At 40.9% G+C, this 16,368-nt stretch overlaps 1 protein-coding gene across 2 annotated transcripts in view; it reads left to right on the plus strand.

The window, feature by feature from the left end:
* FNDC3B (fibronectin type III domain containing 3B) overlaps positions 1 to 16,368 on the plus strand; it is a 191,474-nt gene that overhangs the window by 34,420 nt on the left and 140,686 nt on the right. For both annotated transcript variants that reach the window (XM_029962340.1, XM_029962339.1), the window contains 2 exons: positions 3,183 to 3,321; positions 11,188 to 11,263. In XM_029962340.1, the coding sequence (XP_029818200.1) occupies positions 3,211 to 3,321; positions 11,188 to 11,263 (187 nt within the window). In that variant the 5' untranslated portion in view covers positions 3,183 to 3,210. The remainder of the gene's footprint in view (positions 1 to 3,182; positions 3,322 to 11,187; positions 11,264 to 16,368) is intronic.

The raw sequence follows: 16,368 nt of genomic DNA on the forward strand, positions 1-16,368 counted from the left end.
GACATAACCTATTAGGTCATGTTAATTGACCATACATGGACATGGGGTTTTAGATAGTTACACTTTGTTCCTCTGTGTGTTTTAGTTTTCTCTCCAGTGCCATGTGCAACTAATTTATGTATTACTAATTCACATATTGAATTAATTCAAGGAAACAGTCATCTCAGGGATCAGCAGAAGGCTGCAGTACTGAATTCAAAATCAGGTTTGCAACGGTGACTTGCAAACATCAAATGATTTGCAAGTTTGATTGGGGACAGAGACATCAAACTTGGATGGTTATTTCTTTCTAGCTCTACAGCAATATGGGAAACTGTGATTTCCATATTCCTGGAGGTAACTAGAGAAGGAGATGAAGCCTATTGCTCCACGCTGGCGTTGCTGTGGTGCGTCCCAGCCAAACCTAGGGAATGTAGACGTACAGGAAATATCTCTTTAAAATTTAAATATAGTCAGCTTTCTAGACAAAACCCCAAATTTGAGTTAGTACCTGAAAAAAAAATCTGTGGGTTAGTATTTGGCAGTTCATATTTTAGCTAAGGAAGAGTTTTCATATCCTGGAATGTGACCTGGCTCTTTGAGTCCTTGTCTGGTGTTTTCTTCCGTCGATGTTCTGAATTTGCAGGAAAAAGAAGCTGCTTGTGTTCAGACCTCACCTTCTTTGTATTAATCAACTTTGCATCCGCTGAGGTAGAGGAACGCTAGGTTTTAGGAGGGGTGTGAAAGCAAGGCTAATAAATCAGTTTTAAGTAGGATGGATGAGCAAATAAGCTCAAAAAGTATGTGGTGTGAGCCCTGTTTCCAAAGGGTTTGGCTTTGGAGTGAAGTCTACCAGTCTCACGGTAGATGTCTTAACCCTGTCTCACCTAAGTCTGCCTGCAGTGAAATACTGCAAAAAACCCTACCAGTAGCCAGCTGTGCCTTTTAGCCAGTGCTGCTGCTGGCATCGTCTCTGGTGGGGTCATACCAGACCTGACAAATACAGGAAGCCCTTTTATTTATTTTCCTTATTTTTTTTCCCTTTCAAGTGAGGCAAGTGTAGACACGGCTGTAGTGACAAACCATTAATAAAGCAAAAGGAATGCAGCTGTAAAACTTTAAATAATGACATGTCGCAAATAAATGTCAACATATTGGTTGTTGTGCCTGGAATGGAAATATTACTAGGAAAATATGTAGCTTCAAGCTACAGTCTGGCTTTCTTTTTTTTTTCCTCAAGAAAATAGCATCAGTGTGATGCTTAAACTCTGTTAAAGCCGGGGCTTTCAAATCTGGGCTTTCATTTCAGATGAACGTGTCACTTATTTGGAGGAGAGGGGCCTGCTCCATATGGGTTTAAAATAGCTCCTGTGAACATTGTGTTCTTTAACAACTGTGTCTCAAGCATATTGAACTTCTGTCCTGTAACTGAGTCTTAGATAAAAGGAGGGATTTAGTTTAAGGGTGGATAATAATACATTGCCTTTGTTTATATCTCGGTGAAGTGATGATTAGAAAAGTGGTGTTTTCATACAAATAAAACACCAGAAAGAGCTGTGAGAGTTGTTCTAAATTTGGTACTCAATTAAAATGCTGGTCTCAAGCTGTGTGGCTGCAGGTGACAGGACCAGGTTTGCTTATCTTCTGAGAAACAAATGCACTTTTAGTCTTCTGGTTCTACTTAGATGTGAAGGGGCCTGCATGATAACAATGAAAGGATAGATGTGATTCAGTCCATGTGGGCACTGCTGTCACTTTTAAATCACACAAGTGGTCCTTTTCAGGAGCTGGAGGAGCATCTCCTGGTCAGGCTAATGTTTCTGATCATTAAGTGGTTGTGCAGGTGATGGGATTGCAATGAGCTCTGGAAGTGGTTGATGAAAATGAAGGCAGTTTATATCAACTCAACTATCAATTTAGTCATTAAACTAAAAAATTTTAAAAAATTTAAAACCTGGCAGCACCTGGGTGCCAAACAGGTACAGGGATGTAAGGTTTGCAGGATGCTGTGTCTGTGGAACCACATGCTCCAGCCCTCATGAGGTTGGCTCAGTCCTTTATCCCCTCTGGAGCAAATGAATTATACTCCTGGTTTATGGCTCCCACAACACTTTTCTTATGAACTGGGATTTCCCTGTTGCTCTTTGGCAAAAGATCCCCTCTCTGTACTCTGTTGGTCTTGTGCCAGCTGAATACCTGGCTGTCACCTGCCACCTAAGTCACAGCATATTCTTTTTCTAACTTGAATTTAGGATGTATATGAAATTACTCTGGAGGACTTTGGGGTTCTCTGGCATGAGGGGTACTAAGGAGTCTGCCTGCTCAGCACTGGACACGTGAGGGTGCTTTGCTTAGTTCTTGTGCAGAAGTCTAGATAAACTATGTGATGAGATCATCCATTTTATTCACTAGAGCTGGATTATTGCCTTGTAAACCAGCATGATGGTACCCTTAATGCTGAATTAAGACTTGTTTTTACAAGGCAGCTTCTTGTGGTTTTAGTAATGCTCACATATCACACCAGTTAGCTGGGAAGGGGGAGGGTGTGCTGGAAGTGATGTGTGATTTTTCACAAATCCTTAAGTGAGATCGTCATTTTCTGTTGTTCTCTGTCTAGCACGGGGTGTTCAGAGCATGGGGATGTGCTGTCCCTCCTGCTCCAGCAGAAGCCTTAATCCTTTGGATCATGATTAAATGCAAGTCAGGTGCCTGCTTTTTGTGTTGTAGTGGCAGTTCATGCTCTTTACAAGGCCCTAGAAAGAAAATGAAGGTGTTTGGCTTTGAAGTGTGGCTATTGAGTGAAACTGCTGTAACATCTTAATCATGGGAGTGATGTAGTTCTGAGAGCTGTGGTAGCTAGCAGGATGCTGATTTTTAGGAGAACAGCAAAACTCTCTCAAAGTGTCTCAGAATTTGCTTGTTTCAGTGGTGAGGGCTGAGGATTATAATCGTGGGAAAGAGTGGAATTCTGGCTAGTTGGTTTCTGGAAGTCTTGCATGGAAGTTTGACTTTCTGTGCTTTTGATCCACCACTTAAAACCTCTGTTCAGAGCCGTGAGTTCCCGTGTGCCATCCTGATGCAAAACAAGGGGTCCTGCTTAAGTTGCTTGATGGCAAAACGACCTCCTGAAATGCAAGTGTTTTTGTTTGTTTTTTTTTTCCAGGGTCTTTAACTGCTGTTTTGTTTTTTTTTTTTCCTTGTAGGAAGTCCGTTGAGGAAAATTCTCCATGAATGTACGTCACAATGATGATGACCGACCAAATCCCGCTGGAGCTGCCGCCGTTGCTGAACGGGGAGGTAGCCATGATGCCTCACATCGTGAATGGGGATGCATCACAGCAGGTCAGTGAGCTTGGCTGGTTTAAATGAACTACTTGTGGGCCAACAAGGGATTTTTAAAACTTGGGAAGATGGCTTTCCTTAGCGCTAGGGAGGGCACAGTATTTCCTGGGACGCAGAGCTCTGCCTTTGCACCGAAAAAGACATTAAAAACAATGCTTGAAGTGGACCATTAAATTGAATGTGTTTATTTGCATGTGTGTTCATTGAAGTAAAAATAATGGGATTGAAATAATGTCTGTAAGTGCTGCATATTTGCGGGCTTTGCGGAAAGTTAGTCTTATGATCTACTTGTGCTAACACTTGTCCAGGCATCTCACAGTATCTGTGATGAGATTTTAAGATCTTAAAAATGCTGAGATTGGAAAAAAGGGAAGCAGGAAAGAAATGGAGAATAGCAGTGCCGTCTGCTATTCTTGGCTTACCTGAATGTGCTGATCCCAGCAGGCCTGTGTACTACCCTGTGCTTCATTATAAGAAGCAGACGTGAATTTTGAGTGGGGTTTTTGAAGGAAGGTAAGTTTACAGTTGCTTTAATTTTTTTTTCTGGGAGATATTCTCTCATAAGCTCAATCAGAAGTTGGTAGAATGATCATAGGACCCTAATGATGCCCTCATGCTGGGTTACAGCCTGGAGGTTCAAGCTGATAGGTGGTAGCTTTGCAAACATGTCATTGGGGTTAAGGTTTCTCTTTGTAGAACATCTATCCTAGCAGTTTTTCTGTGTTACTCAATTTGGTTCCCTCCTGATGTGAGACATTTCAGCAAAATATTTTGGTGAAGGTAGAAGCAAGCTGTCCTTCTCGAATCAATGTAAAATGTCATTGTCTTACCTCTCATTCTCCTTCCAAGCTGCATTTTGAGCTAGAGCAACCTCAATAAGAAGAATAATTTACACTTTCCTTGTAAGCTTCGAAGGCTGTTTGGTTATCTGGATTCTAATTATGATGTAAATTTTCATTGCTGTGATTTTTTTTTTTAAAGTAATTTCTGTGCAGTGTGCTTTGACTTGAAAAAATAGTAAAGAAAGGTTTTAATGATTGTATTTATCAAGTCTAATATTAATATGCTTAAGTGAAAGAACAATCTTATAGGATAGGATAATTGTTCTTTAAATACATGCTTTCCTCCTTTCTGGAAACCATTTATGAGGTCAGACTGTCCTGTAGGTCCTTCAGAAAGAATAAGTGAAGTGTTCTGAGCCCTCCTTTGAGATGGGGCTCTAAGCCCAGTCTTTCAGTTTCCCCATCCTTGATGATTCAGCAGCCTTGCTTGGCAGATGCCTCTGTTGCCTTTAAAGTAGTTTCTCAGCTAATGTTTTGCAGTAAAAAGAACTGCTGGTGCACTGGAAGCACATTGCTGCTTGCTTTTGCTGTGCTGTGCGAATGTGACTCAGCAGAACAGTTCTGGGCCAGGTCCCTCTTCTGCTTAAATGTTTGCTGGATGATGCTTTTAGACCTCATCACCTTATCTCTTTAAGTGCTTGTAGCTGGAATACCAGTTTTCCAGTGAGACTTTTTTGGCTTCTAATCTGGATGTGCCCTCATCAGTTGCAAAGCTTAACTACCTTTGTGCTTTATCATTTTCATCTTATTCCTGAAGCTTTAGTTGATGTCTTTGCTTTTTAAAAGTACAGTTCTAAAATGGAATTAAATTGGAATAAATGCTTTGATCTTGCAAATGGAACTATGTTAAATGTTCTTAACATGATTTATTACGAAGTAGAAGTGAATGTTAAGTGTTTGAAAGAGATTTATCTTAGTCACTTGCAAGGCAGGAACAGCCTTCAGGATAGACTCTCATAGAAATGACTTCCTTAGAAACATGGCTTATATTACTCCATAAAGAGGTGCTAGTTTTAGGAGGACGTGTGCTTTTACAGGATGTAAGTACAGTCTCTATTAGAAAGCACCACAGCTGAGCTGATGGGAGATGAGACATGTGGAGTTTTCCAGGCTGCAGTGTGGCCAGCAGGGAGATCAGTGCCTTGGAGCTGACAGAATGGAGGGTCTGATGGGATGCTCTGGGCACACTTGCTGTTGCTCACCCTTATGTGTTACTGGATTTGTGGAGCCTCAGCCGTGCCAGCACGATAGAGCTGTGCTGTGAGCTGTGTTGGAAATGCTGAGCTCCAGAGAAAAGCCCTTTCTCAAAAGACCTTTCTCAAAAGACCCATTCTTAAATATGTAGAAGAAAGACTGGAGCTGGTGAAACACCTTGGCTTTGCCAGCAGCCAGCTGGAGAGGGATGCAAAAGGCAGTTCTACCAGTGAACAGTCCTGCAGTGTAAGGCAGTTGCATGGGAATGTTCATTTGCTCTATCTTCCTGAGGGTAAGTGCTGCAGAGCTGTACAGGGCAGGGCGAGGAATGTCTCTGCCTGCTTGAGTCTCTTCCCTAGACTACCCAAAATGGCATTTTTAACACTAACTTTTTTTTTTCAGTTTCCCACACTTTATTTCCACTACTGCTGACTGTATTTAATGCTTTCATGTCCCTTCCAGAGCTGCTGCTTACTCTGTTTCTGCTTTTAATCCACTTGTAACTCCTTTGGGGATTCAGGGAGCGATAATTAACCTTTTGGTCTAAGAATTTCAATGCTTTCCTGTAGGTACTCCACTGCAAGCTCTAAAAAGGTTGTAGTAAAAAGTGGAGGGGCAGCTAGCTGTGCTACAGCACATCTGTACAGAATGTTGGGAGATGTAATGTGTGAAGTTTTATTTCAGCTGGGTTTACTCACTGTGCCTGCAAAGGTGTAGCAAGTTTTCTGCTTGCCTGATCTTTGTAAAGGTGTGTTTTACCAGCTCTGTGTTTTCACCATTTGGCTGGAGCTCAGGCACTGTGCATAGTGCTGGATGTGCTTGTTCTCATCTTTTGGGGTCACATGCTTTAAACGAGGGAGACAAGAGTCAGTCTGAATCAGGAATAAGATTTGGTACTTCCCTGTAGCACAACTCTGTGCACCTTGCAAGTGTTTGAACTGTATCACAGCATCTGAGCTGAGTGAATGAACTTCCTGCCAGAATGTACAGTTACTTCTTCAGGGTTTCTTGAATTATATATTTGTTTTATTTATACTGCTTTTTTGGCATGTGTTTAACGTGTCATAAATTAGGAGGTTCAGAATCTGTCACTTATGGGCTTTGCTATCGAGAGCACTCAAGGTAAACTGACTGAATTGCTTCATGCCTCTTTTCATGCCTCTGTTTTTTGTCCTATCAAAAAAAAGATTGAGCCCAGAACACTGTTATTAGTTTTTAATAAAATACTGTTTAATTAGTTTTCAAAAGTCAGTGTTTTATTTTTTAAGATGTAGTGTGTTCCCTGGTTTTTTTTCTTACTGAAGAGAGACTGAAAGTATTTATTCTTTCCACTCCCATGTGCCTGAGGAGAACTGTGTTACTAAGAAGAGTATTCCACCCAGAATTCTTTGGACCTTCCTGTGGAATGGATGTGGAAATTCACTGGGATCTGGGGCACAGTTTTTTTTAAAGTAGAATACAGTACAGATCCAAGCGACTGTTTCGTTTTTTGGTGTTGTTTGGTTTCTTCTTTTCCCCAAAGATGCAATGTATTCCAAAAGATTTGCACTGTAGAAATTGTAAATACAGTAAATTCTTATGATTTAAAGTGTTTGTGAGGAACCTGTGGCTGGATCCCAGGGGGTGCCTATGATGCCATGCTCCCCAGTTGTATGAAGCATGATACATCTAAACAGGGAAGGGAAAATTCACCACATGGAAAATGCTTAAGGGAGGGTTTTGATAAGCCACAGCAGTGCAAGGGGCTGTTTGACCATAGCAAGGAAAATGCTATGGCTGTGGTCCTTCTCAGGAAGGGGAAATATTTTATATGGGGACTGTATTGCATCACATGGAGGCAGGTGAATGTTGTCCTACTGGCTGGCTCACCTGTGCTCACAGATGAGGGCCCACAAAGCAGCTGGGAGGTGATGGCCTGACTTGAGAGTGAGTTTTCTTCTGTGTGCCTAAACACTTGCATAAGTAAACCAATAGGACACAAAAAAGTAGATAATAGCATATGCCCTTTGGTCCCTATCAGGTAACATTTCTGTCTTTGTGTTAGACTGTTTATCCACAGTATATATAAATTTTATATCATAGAATCACAGAATTGTTTGGGTTGGAAGGGACCTTTTAAAGCTCATCTCATTCCAGCCACCTTCCACTAGACCAGGTTGATCCAAGCCCTGTCCAACCTGGCTTTGAACACTCCCAGAGATGAGGCATCCACAACATCTTTGAGCAATGTGTTCCAGTGTCTCACTACCCTCACGGTGAAGAATTTCTTCCTAAAATCTAATTTTAACCTGCTCTCTTTCAGTTTATATATTCCTGAACCTGAGCTTTAAGCCTGTGTTAGCTTTGTGGGCAGGTCTGTTAGTCTCTTTCCCAACTCCCAGTAGGCACGAGAGACAGACAGTGGGAACAAGAGGGACACAAGTGACATGTGCTTGGCTTGTCATGAAAACTTAGACTGCATGTACTGTGTGGGATTGTAAATATTTATAGTAACTATGCAACTTAGAAACATTCATCACTCAACAAACATGGCTTTCGATAAAATGTAATGACATTCTGAAATGCCAAATAAAAGCAGGAAGTGCATTATGGAAATAGTAAGCTTTCTCTGAGGATGCAGCAGGTAAGGCTGGGCTTTAGCACCGGGTGGATTAAACTGTTAAATTAAACATCCAAGTACTTTTTAGGGAAAAGAAAAAGCCTTTGGGACTGTGCTGCTGACGCCCTGCTTGCAGCTGTCACAAGCTCTGATTTTTGGATGGGAGGAGGCCAGGGACTGAAGCTGGGCTGGAGTGACCTCGGATGTCAAACCCCACCCTCGAGATGCTGCTGACCAGCACTGGGCTCCAAGTGGCTCTTCAAGCTCTCTCTCCTCTGTTGCCATCTCATAAATGTGCATATTCAGGATGATGAATATTGGAAGAGCCGTAGGGCAATTAAAGTTCATCTGGGTTTGTTTTCATTAAAATGAAGACGTTATCTTTACACTTTTTTATTGCTTTCCTCAGATTTTTAATTAAAAGCTTTAGAGGCAAGGCGTTCTCATGAAGATCTCTTGTGTGAAAGGGAAGAGAAAAGCTGCCTTTCAGGCTGCAGAATATGGTTTTATTGTTTATGAGGACGTGGGGAAAAGTAAATCTCGGAATTAGTTTTATATACTTAGTGTGTATAAACAAAAGAAATTGCAGTGTGCCTGGATGTTATTTGTCCCAGGAAACTGGGATAAACTGGGGGAGAACTGGGGGAGTTGGCTGGAAGATTGCCAATATATAATACTCAGTATGTGCTGGTTTAATGATTTGGCTTCAGCTCTGTATGGTCGGTGCCCTGCAGTTGCAATCTCTTGTCATGTGCAGCACAGTTGCAATCTCTTGTCATGTGCAGCACGGGGTGAGTTCAGAGGGGGTTGAGTGATGGGTTGGATTATTCCCCAGCTTTGGGAAGGGATAGGCTGGGACTGGGTTGCAGCCTGATGGAAGGATCTGCCTGCAGTGCAGGGCAAGTGGAGGATCTTGCCTGAGGAACCTGATCACTGCTCCTGGGTGTGAGTCCAGTTACACGTACTGGTGTGCTGACTGTCCTCTGGACCCAGCCCTTGCTCCAGTGTTGACCCACATCAGTCACACGTTGGCTATTCCTGTTTGCTCTTGATATGACTGCTTTCCCCCAGCAACAGCCTGTAAATGTTTTCTTCTGCTCCAAAGGTGGCTAATTTGAGCATCTGTCAATAAGGAGTTATTTCCATATCTATAACATTTTAATAGAAGCTACTATATATAAGTCCCAGGCTCTGCCCATGGGCTCGTGATGGGGGGGATGAAGCCTCGTGGCTGCTGCCCTACAGGAAACTCATTTGTTGCTGGAACAACTTGTTTGTTTTTAAAAAAGTGTGTGAATTAGGCAAGGATAATGCGACTGCATTTTGACTATCATAAGCAACAGCTGTTATTGGGTATATAATCTTTTTTTAATGTGGAAATACAAGGAGTTATTTTTAAAGGACAGTTGCAGGCATGCTAATGTGGACACTTGGGCTGGTGATAGACTCCTTGGACAGGAATTTGTAAATCAATCCCTTCTGATAACTCTGTGATAGGGTTGTGTAGTCAGAGGAGTCCCTGTCAGTCTTGTATCTTCTGTTAAACTCAGCTCTCTGTTTTAACAAAAAGGTGGAGCTTTTCATGCAGGAGGCCTCAGTCTGGTTAGGGTCTGTATTTTGAGGAGCTGGACCAAGCTCTTCCAAAGGTGTGAAGGTGTGCGAGGTCTTCTGATTTATGTTAATCAAATGCGTTAGTAAATAACGAGCTTTAGAGCCGTTGGTTTACACATCTAATGCAAATAAACTGATGGAATATTTTTATAATTCTTTGCTTCTTTGTGTTCTGGTTTCTGGCTTGTTGGTTGTTTTGGGGTTTTTTAAGCCGGATGACATTGCTTTGCTCTGTGATTCTGTTGACCTGATGCCCATGTCCTGTTGTGGATAATTCATGCCTATTCATACCAAAAGAGCACTTAAATGCTGTCACTTAAATGTCGATTGTTTGGAGATTAGGGATGGAATGGCTTTGTGCCTCTTATCTTTTCTGAACCATTTATTGTGCTCTGTATGCTGGATCAGATCCACACTGATCAGTGCTCCCTGAGAAGTGATAGTTGCAGACAACATAATGGCTTTCATATGTCATTTCTCTGATTCCCAGCTTGTGCCTTAAAATTGTTGCTGGAATAATGGGTTTCTGTAGGATTACTGTAATTCAAAAGGTCATTTAGGTAATAATTATCTGGTTTAAGGAATTCAGAAACACAACATGAATTCAAATTCTGTCTTTCCAGATAAAATGATTAAATTCTGCATGCAGACATCCCAGAATGTAAAGAGCAGACCTAAATTTGGAGAGGAAGGTTTCACCAAAAAAAAATTAGGTTAATCTTGGTATAATCTGAAAATTTAGTTCATATCTTGATTGAACTTCTGACAATGCATGGTTTGCAGAAGTGTGTTTAAAGTATTTTAGTAACAGTTTCACAAATAGCGTGAGGGGATAAATGGTCACTAGTTCCCAGTGAAACTGTCCATTAAAGAAAGAAATGTAAATAAAAACTTTTAAACCCGTGATTTCAGACACTGGAAAATGAATAAAGATGTGTATAACATACCCTGAACTGGGACACATTGTGGTGCTTCCTGGTGTTTGTAGCATTCCCATCATCTGCAGAATTCAGCAATGGGAGACGGGGGTGATCTTTTTATTATTTAAAAAAATATTATATTTGTTAATACATAAATAGTTCATTGCTGGTTCTGCATGCAGCTGTTGAACTGTGTGTGTGCCTATGGATTTTGCTTAACTGAGATCTGCTATGTGTAAGACTGAAGGATAAATTTTAAAAAATGTAACAAATCAACTTCCCTTACACGGCAAAAAAACTTCTCTTCCTGTGAACTTGAAATCCCAGCGTGGGTTGGTGCTGCCTTAAGTTTGTTACGTGTGCTCTCGGCTCTCGTGTGCCAATGATCTGAAGATTTATGTCCTTAGCTATCAGCATTTGGCCAAGTTAAACACACTCTCAAGAGTTTGGTGTGGATCCCAAAGCCATAATTCCCACCTGTGCACCACCAAGTTACATCTTTATTTCAGCTCTCGAAATGTAGACGAGTAGGTGGACTTCAAATCTCTACCTGCTCTTGCACCCTGCTGGTACCCAAAGATGTAGTGTACCAGTCTGTTCAGTCCACGCCTCTTGCAGAGAAAGGATAATACACTTGTGTTGGGGAAAATTAATTTTTGAAGATCACAGTGAAACAAATTTTTTTTTCTTCTTTCTGCAGGTCTTTTTCGTTCAAGTTAATCCAGGTGAAACCTTTACAATAAGGGCTGAGGATGGAACCCTCCAGTGCATCCAAGGTAAGAGGATACATGAATATGTGGATGAGCATTGCTTGCATTATGGAATACTATTCTGTCATCTCCCCAGAAATGGGATATGCAGTTCTGAAAATATACTGAAGCACTTAGGAATGAGAAATTGCAGACGTGGCTACTCTATGTATTCTAGGAGTTTAATATCTCCAGAATGAGTCATGACTTTCTTGGAAGTCTAGGAGATTTCTCTAGAATTTATTTGTTAGTTATTTGTCAGTCCCATTTTGCAGTCTCTTTGCATCTTTTCTGTGCCCCCTCCCACTTAGAAAGTGGAGGAGTGGGTGGTTGTTGCTTGTAGTTCCATCCCCATGGAAATGATGAATTAATAGTTGTTTGAGATAGACCTTACAGAAGCTTCCCTGAACACCATCCAGGATTATTTGGTCTTGATGAGCAATAATAACAGCAATTTAAAGCTGCTTGTTGAGATTTATAGCCAACATGCTGTGTGGTAAGAAATTGGTCCATGTGGCAATTAACAGAGGAATAAAGTTGGCTACTCCTTTTATTTGAAATGAATGCTTTATTCTGGCTTAGTACATTAAAGATTTCCATTACAAATACAATTATGACACCATTTATTTATAATTTTGCTCTTGCTCAAAGTGGTGTTCAGACAGTGTATTTAAATGAATGCAACTTGAAACCTCCTGGTTCTGTATTCCCAGTAATTTAACATGTTTGTGCCAATGGGGCTTGTTTGCTACTCATCAGCAGTCTTTCATAAAATTGATTTAGAATTTGTAACATAAAATAATCTCCTTTTTTTTTTTTTGCTAGAGCTGCAGTATTGACCACCGAAGTACACATGTTTATTTGTACACACCCTTTAAGTTCAGTCTGAAAATTCTTGATAGTCTTTACCTGCTAAAGCTTCAAATCCTACTTTATTGTAAATTATGTTTATTGCTGAAATAAGTACGTGCTTCAAACACAGAAGAGCACCTGACTGTATTCCTGTTATTTTTTCTTGGTTTTGTTTTTGTTTTGTTTTGTGTATTTCTTTTATTTTTATTTTGGTAAAGCTGTTTTCACCGTGCAATTTGGAATTTAAATAGTGGTAATAGTGATCTATTGCAGAAGAGATCAGCCAGCAAATATACTAAGACTGGGATTCGTGACAGTTCTGTTTTTCCTGTGCTCATTATAAAAGGCTTATTTTGTGTGCAGTGTTTTTGGATATTACACACCTCCTTGCTCCACAAAACTTAGTGTCTCTTTTTTCCCCATGACAGAGTATTTTGTGTGTTTAAAGGTTAATATATTCCCTATATGTAGGGCAGCACTCGGACAATAATGATGCATTTTCTGTTGCTCCCCCAGTGCACTATGACTAGCAAGATACAGAATAATTTTAGCACTATGTTAAGGCAGCATGAAAGTCTCTTTTTGGGCAGTGCCTGTGAGCTGGTGGCTCCCTGTGGAACAGATGATACTCGCTTTTTCCTTAGTGCCATGCATTCAGTGTTATGACATAAGATGTGCTTGTAAAAATTCACAGTATGAAGGGCTGGTTTATTATAAATTGGGTGATTCTCTTGAGTTCAGGGAGTGAACACTGTTAATAAAAACTTGAGATGTTGTGGCTTGGTTACACTAAATTCTTCAGGATATACGAAAGCTGCATGTGACTGTTCTGCAGGGACAGCTAATTTTGCTTATGTAAAGAAATTTTTTTAGCATTTTTTTTACATATGACTTCTTGAGAAGCTTGAAATCTTCAGGTTGTGCCCCTGGAGCCTGTTCTGGAAGTCCTCTGAGCCACTCCTTGGTGTCCAGGACCCTGTTTGGCTGCACAGCTGTGGTGTATATGGGGATGGGTGGTGATGCAGTGCTTTAGAGGACTGAAGCAAAAACAACAGAGAAAAAGAAGTCTTAGTGTATCTTCATTTGTCTTCTCAAAGTTGGAAGAAAGGTACTTGCTTTAGGAAAACCTGTGTGGAATATCCTCTGTTTTAAACACCCTGAAGTGTAATTAGCCACTAATTGAGTAATCACTGTTTTAAACCAGAAAGAATAGATGCACATCTGAATGTCTCTGTTTTGTATTAAGAAATCCTTAATACAAAAACTTTTTCCAGTTCCTCAGGGTTGCACCAGTAACATAAGCAGTGGAAACTTTAAAAATAAAAATACTCCTGAGAAACTAGCCCCTAAACACTATAAAACTGGAATAAGTGTGTACTGGTAATTGAAGGTGCAATGTGTTACAGCAAGTGCTCTCTCCATTCCTGTTTTCTATGTGCTTGTAGCTGGAGGTGACTTGTTTAAGATGCTGATTTATAAGTCCCATAGATCACTGTGTCGGGCTGGATTAAGCAGCTCTTGGAAATGACAGTGGCTGGGAGAAGTTCAGTTGGTCAGTGGGCATGGAGAGGGTCTGTGGTTTCCTTGAGAGGACAAACTTAAAGAGAAAATAAGTAAAAAAAAAAAAAATACAAAAAAATCTGGTCTTTTGAAAAAATCAAGCCCTTCAGTGCAGTCCCCACATCAGGTTATTTAAGGAAGTGTCGAGCAGTTCCAGGTGCTCTCACCAGGACTTGTGTTGTCAGCTGACTTCCTCAGGGTTTGCCTCCACCGTCCCACACAATAAAAGAGATGCTGTGGTATGTGACTTTTGTAGCCTTTGTAACAACAGCCAAATAATGGAGTAAAGAAGGGGAATGTTGGGGATTAATTGAGATTAATTTTTTAATAGTTGCTGGAAGCTGAATCAAGTGGAAGCCCGGGGCCTGGCACTGCCTGTGGGGGCAGGAGGCACGTGCTGGGCTGTTAAACACCTGAGTGCTTGCTGAATATTGGGGCTGGCCACCTGGGCTGTGTTACAAAGCAGAAACATAAAGCACATCCTTTATTTGTGTGTGATTACATGACCAGTCTTTGTTCCTTTTAAGCCCTGCGTGTGTTAATGACAAAGAATTAGTGTACTTCCTCTGGGACTCCCAGTATCCCTGGGGAGCAGGGGAGGGAAGCCCTGCTCGCCCTGTGCTGCCAACCACCCAGACTGAGCTCTGGGCTCTGACTGCAGAGCTGTGCCTCTGTGGGTGGTTCAGGGCAGGCTGATTTAGGATCTTAGTTCAGTATCTTTGAGAGATGAAACGGCTTTATTTGCTGTATCATCAGTATTTTAAGAGCTGCTCTTTATATGAAGTTTTGACAGATAATAAATACTTCATAAATGCGTCAATACTTTAAATACTTCATTTCCTTTTCACATTTTTTCCACTTAATTTTTCACAAACTCGGGTCTTGACTGTTGCTAGCTCTGCAAGAAAAGGACAAGGGCAGGACATATCCTCACCCATTTCTTTGCTCAACTATTAACTGTGGACCTTCTACTTCCTTTATATGAAAGATTGCTGCTAGCTAGTGCTTTGGGATAAAACCACACTAAATGAAATATGGGAAAGGGTGAGAATATGGATCTGATCAACTGCAGAATGGGACTGAAACAACTCTCTGTATTTAAAGAAAAAAAAAGTATTCTGCTTTCTGAATTTCAGAATAAATAGATCCCGGGTGAATATGACATGTTCAGGAAATTCCCCTTTCCCTACTGAAGAGTGATGTTTTTAGCCATTATCTTAAGATCTTTGGTAGGAACTTCTGTTGCTGCCTGAGAATTGTCATTCACACTTCACAAATGGACAGTTTGTGCATAGTTTGGGGCAGTGAAGCTGTACTTGAGAATCTGTTCAGAGCTTTTTCATCCTGAAAGGCAATAATGCCAAGCTGTCATACCCACTGTGCTATGAATAATATGGACGGAATGATTATTCTGGTGCCACTTGACCTTGCTTGTCACTCACATGTTGGAAATACATACGTACAGAGTATGCAGACTGCGTGAAGCTTCTATCCATTGATCACACAGAACTGCTCAATTATTGCTAAATGTCCTTTTTGTTGCCATCCATCTGAAGCATCCTCAAGCTGGGGTCTCATTTTCTACCACAAAGCAACCAAACTGAGTTTTCTGCTCTGTAATTTTCTGTATATGTGTAAAGCTGCAAAAAGCCTGTAACAAGGGTGGAAGAATAGGTAGCAGAAAAGCAGCCGACAGAATAAAAATTGGAATTCCTGGTATATTCTGCCTAACCCATACTGCTGGAAATACACTTGAAATTCACCTCTAGCCTTTGTTCAGTATGCCAGCACAAGGTTTGGGATAGTGAAGCACAAACTTTGTCTGAAAAGAAAACATATATACTAATGGGAAAAAAACATGCTTTAGTTCTGGCCTTGAACAGGGGGAATTCACCCTTGCACAGGGTAAACAAGGCTGTGCATTAAACTGGCTTTTGTGATTTATTCAAGGACAAGGTACAGATGTGCAATGGCATAGAGGGCTTATAGCTATGCTGAAGCATTAACATCTGTGTCGTAAACAAGAACCTAAATTGCCTTTGGGTGGTTACATTTTGAAATGAAAATAGGATAAAAACATAGGCAGTTCACTAATACTGATATTTCTTTCAAGTGATGTTTTCAAGTGTTTTGCCATTGAGGCTGAACTTGAAGCCCTTGCTTGTTCTTATCTTACAAAACAAAGAATGCAAGCGCTAAATTTCAGTGCTGCTTTTCTTGTGGCTCTAAAAGTGAGTAACTTGAGAGAAAGGGCAGAAGTATGCTAAAAATCTAGCAGTGGTTTCTCAAATGAAAGATTTCCTGGAATTATTATTCCCTTAATTTGCTGGGTGGGTGTGGTTTAGTGTGGTAATGCAAAGGAATGGATACTATTAAAGGTTGAACAGCTGTATATTTGTGTAGGAAGAGTGTGTATGTCAGTGAAATAAGGCTGTTGGTGTAGTCTAAGCAAACCAAACAAAGTCTGCTTGTTTGTTGGTTTTTTTTCCCCTTTATGGTATGAGATTTGAAACGAGGAAGTGAGTCAGTTTCTTGCAGGGAAGGAAAGAGTTGAAAATAGATGGGACACGGTAGAAGCAATGAGCAATACCTGTGGTGTGTTACTGGTGGGGACAAGGGCGCCAAGATGAGAGCGGTGACAGGCACACACAAGGGAAAAGGTTGGTCAGAGATTCACTGAATGGTTTGGGTTGGAAGGGACCTTAAATATCATCTCATTC

The sequence above is a fragment of the Manacus vitellinus genome, unplaced genomic scaffold (assembly GCF_001715985.3).
Source record: "Manacus vitellinus isolate BGI_N305 unplaced genomic scaffold, ASM171598v3 scaffold_45_pilon, whole genome shotgun sequence".
Taxonomy (NCBI): Eukaryota; Metazoa; Chordata; class Aves; order Passeriformes; family Pipridae; genus Manacus; species Manacus vitellinus.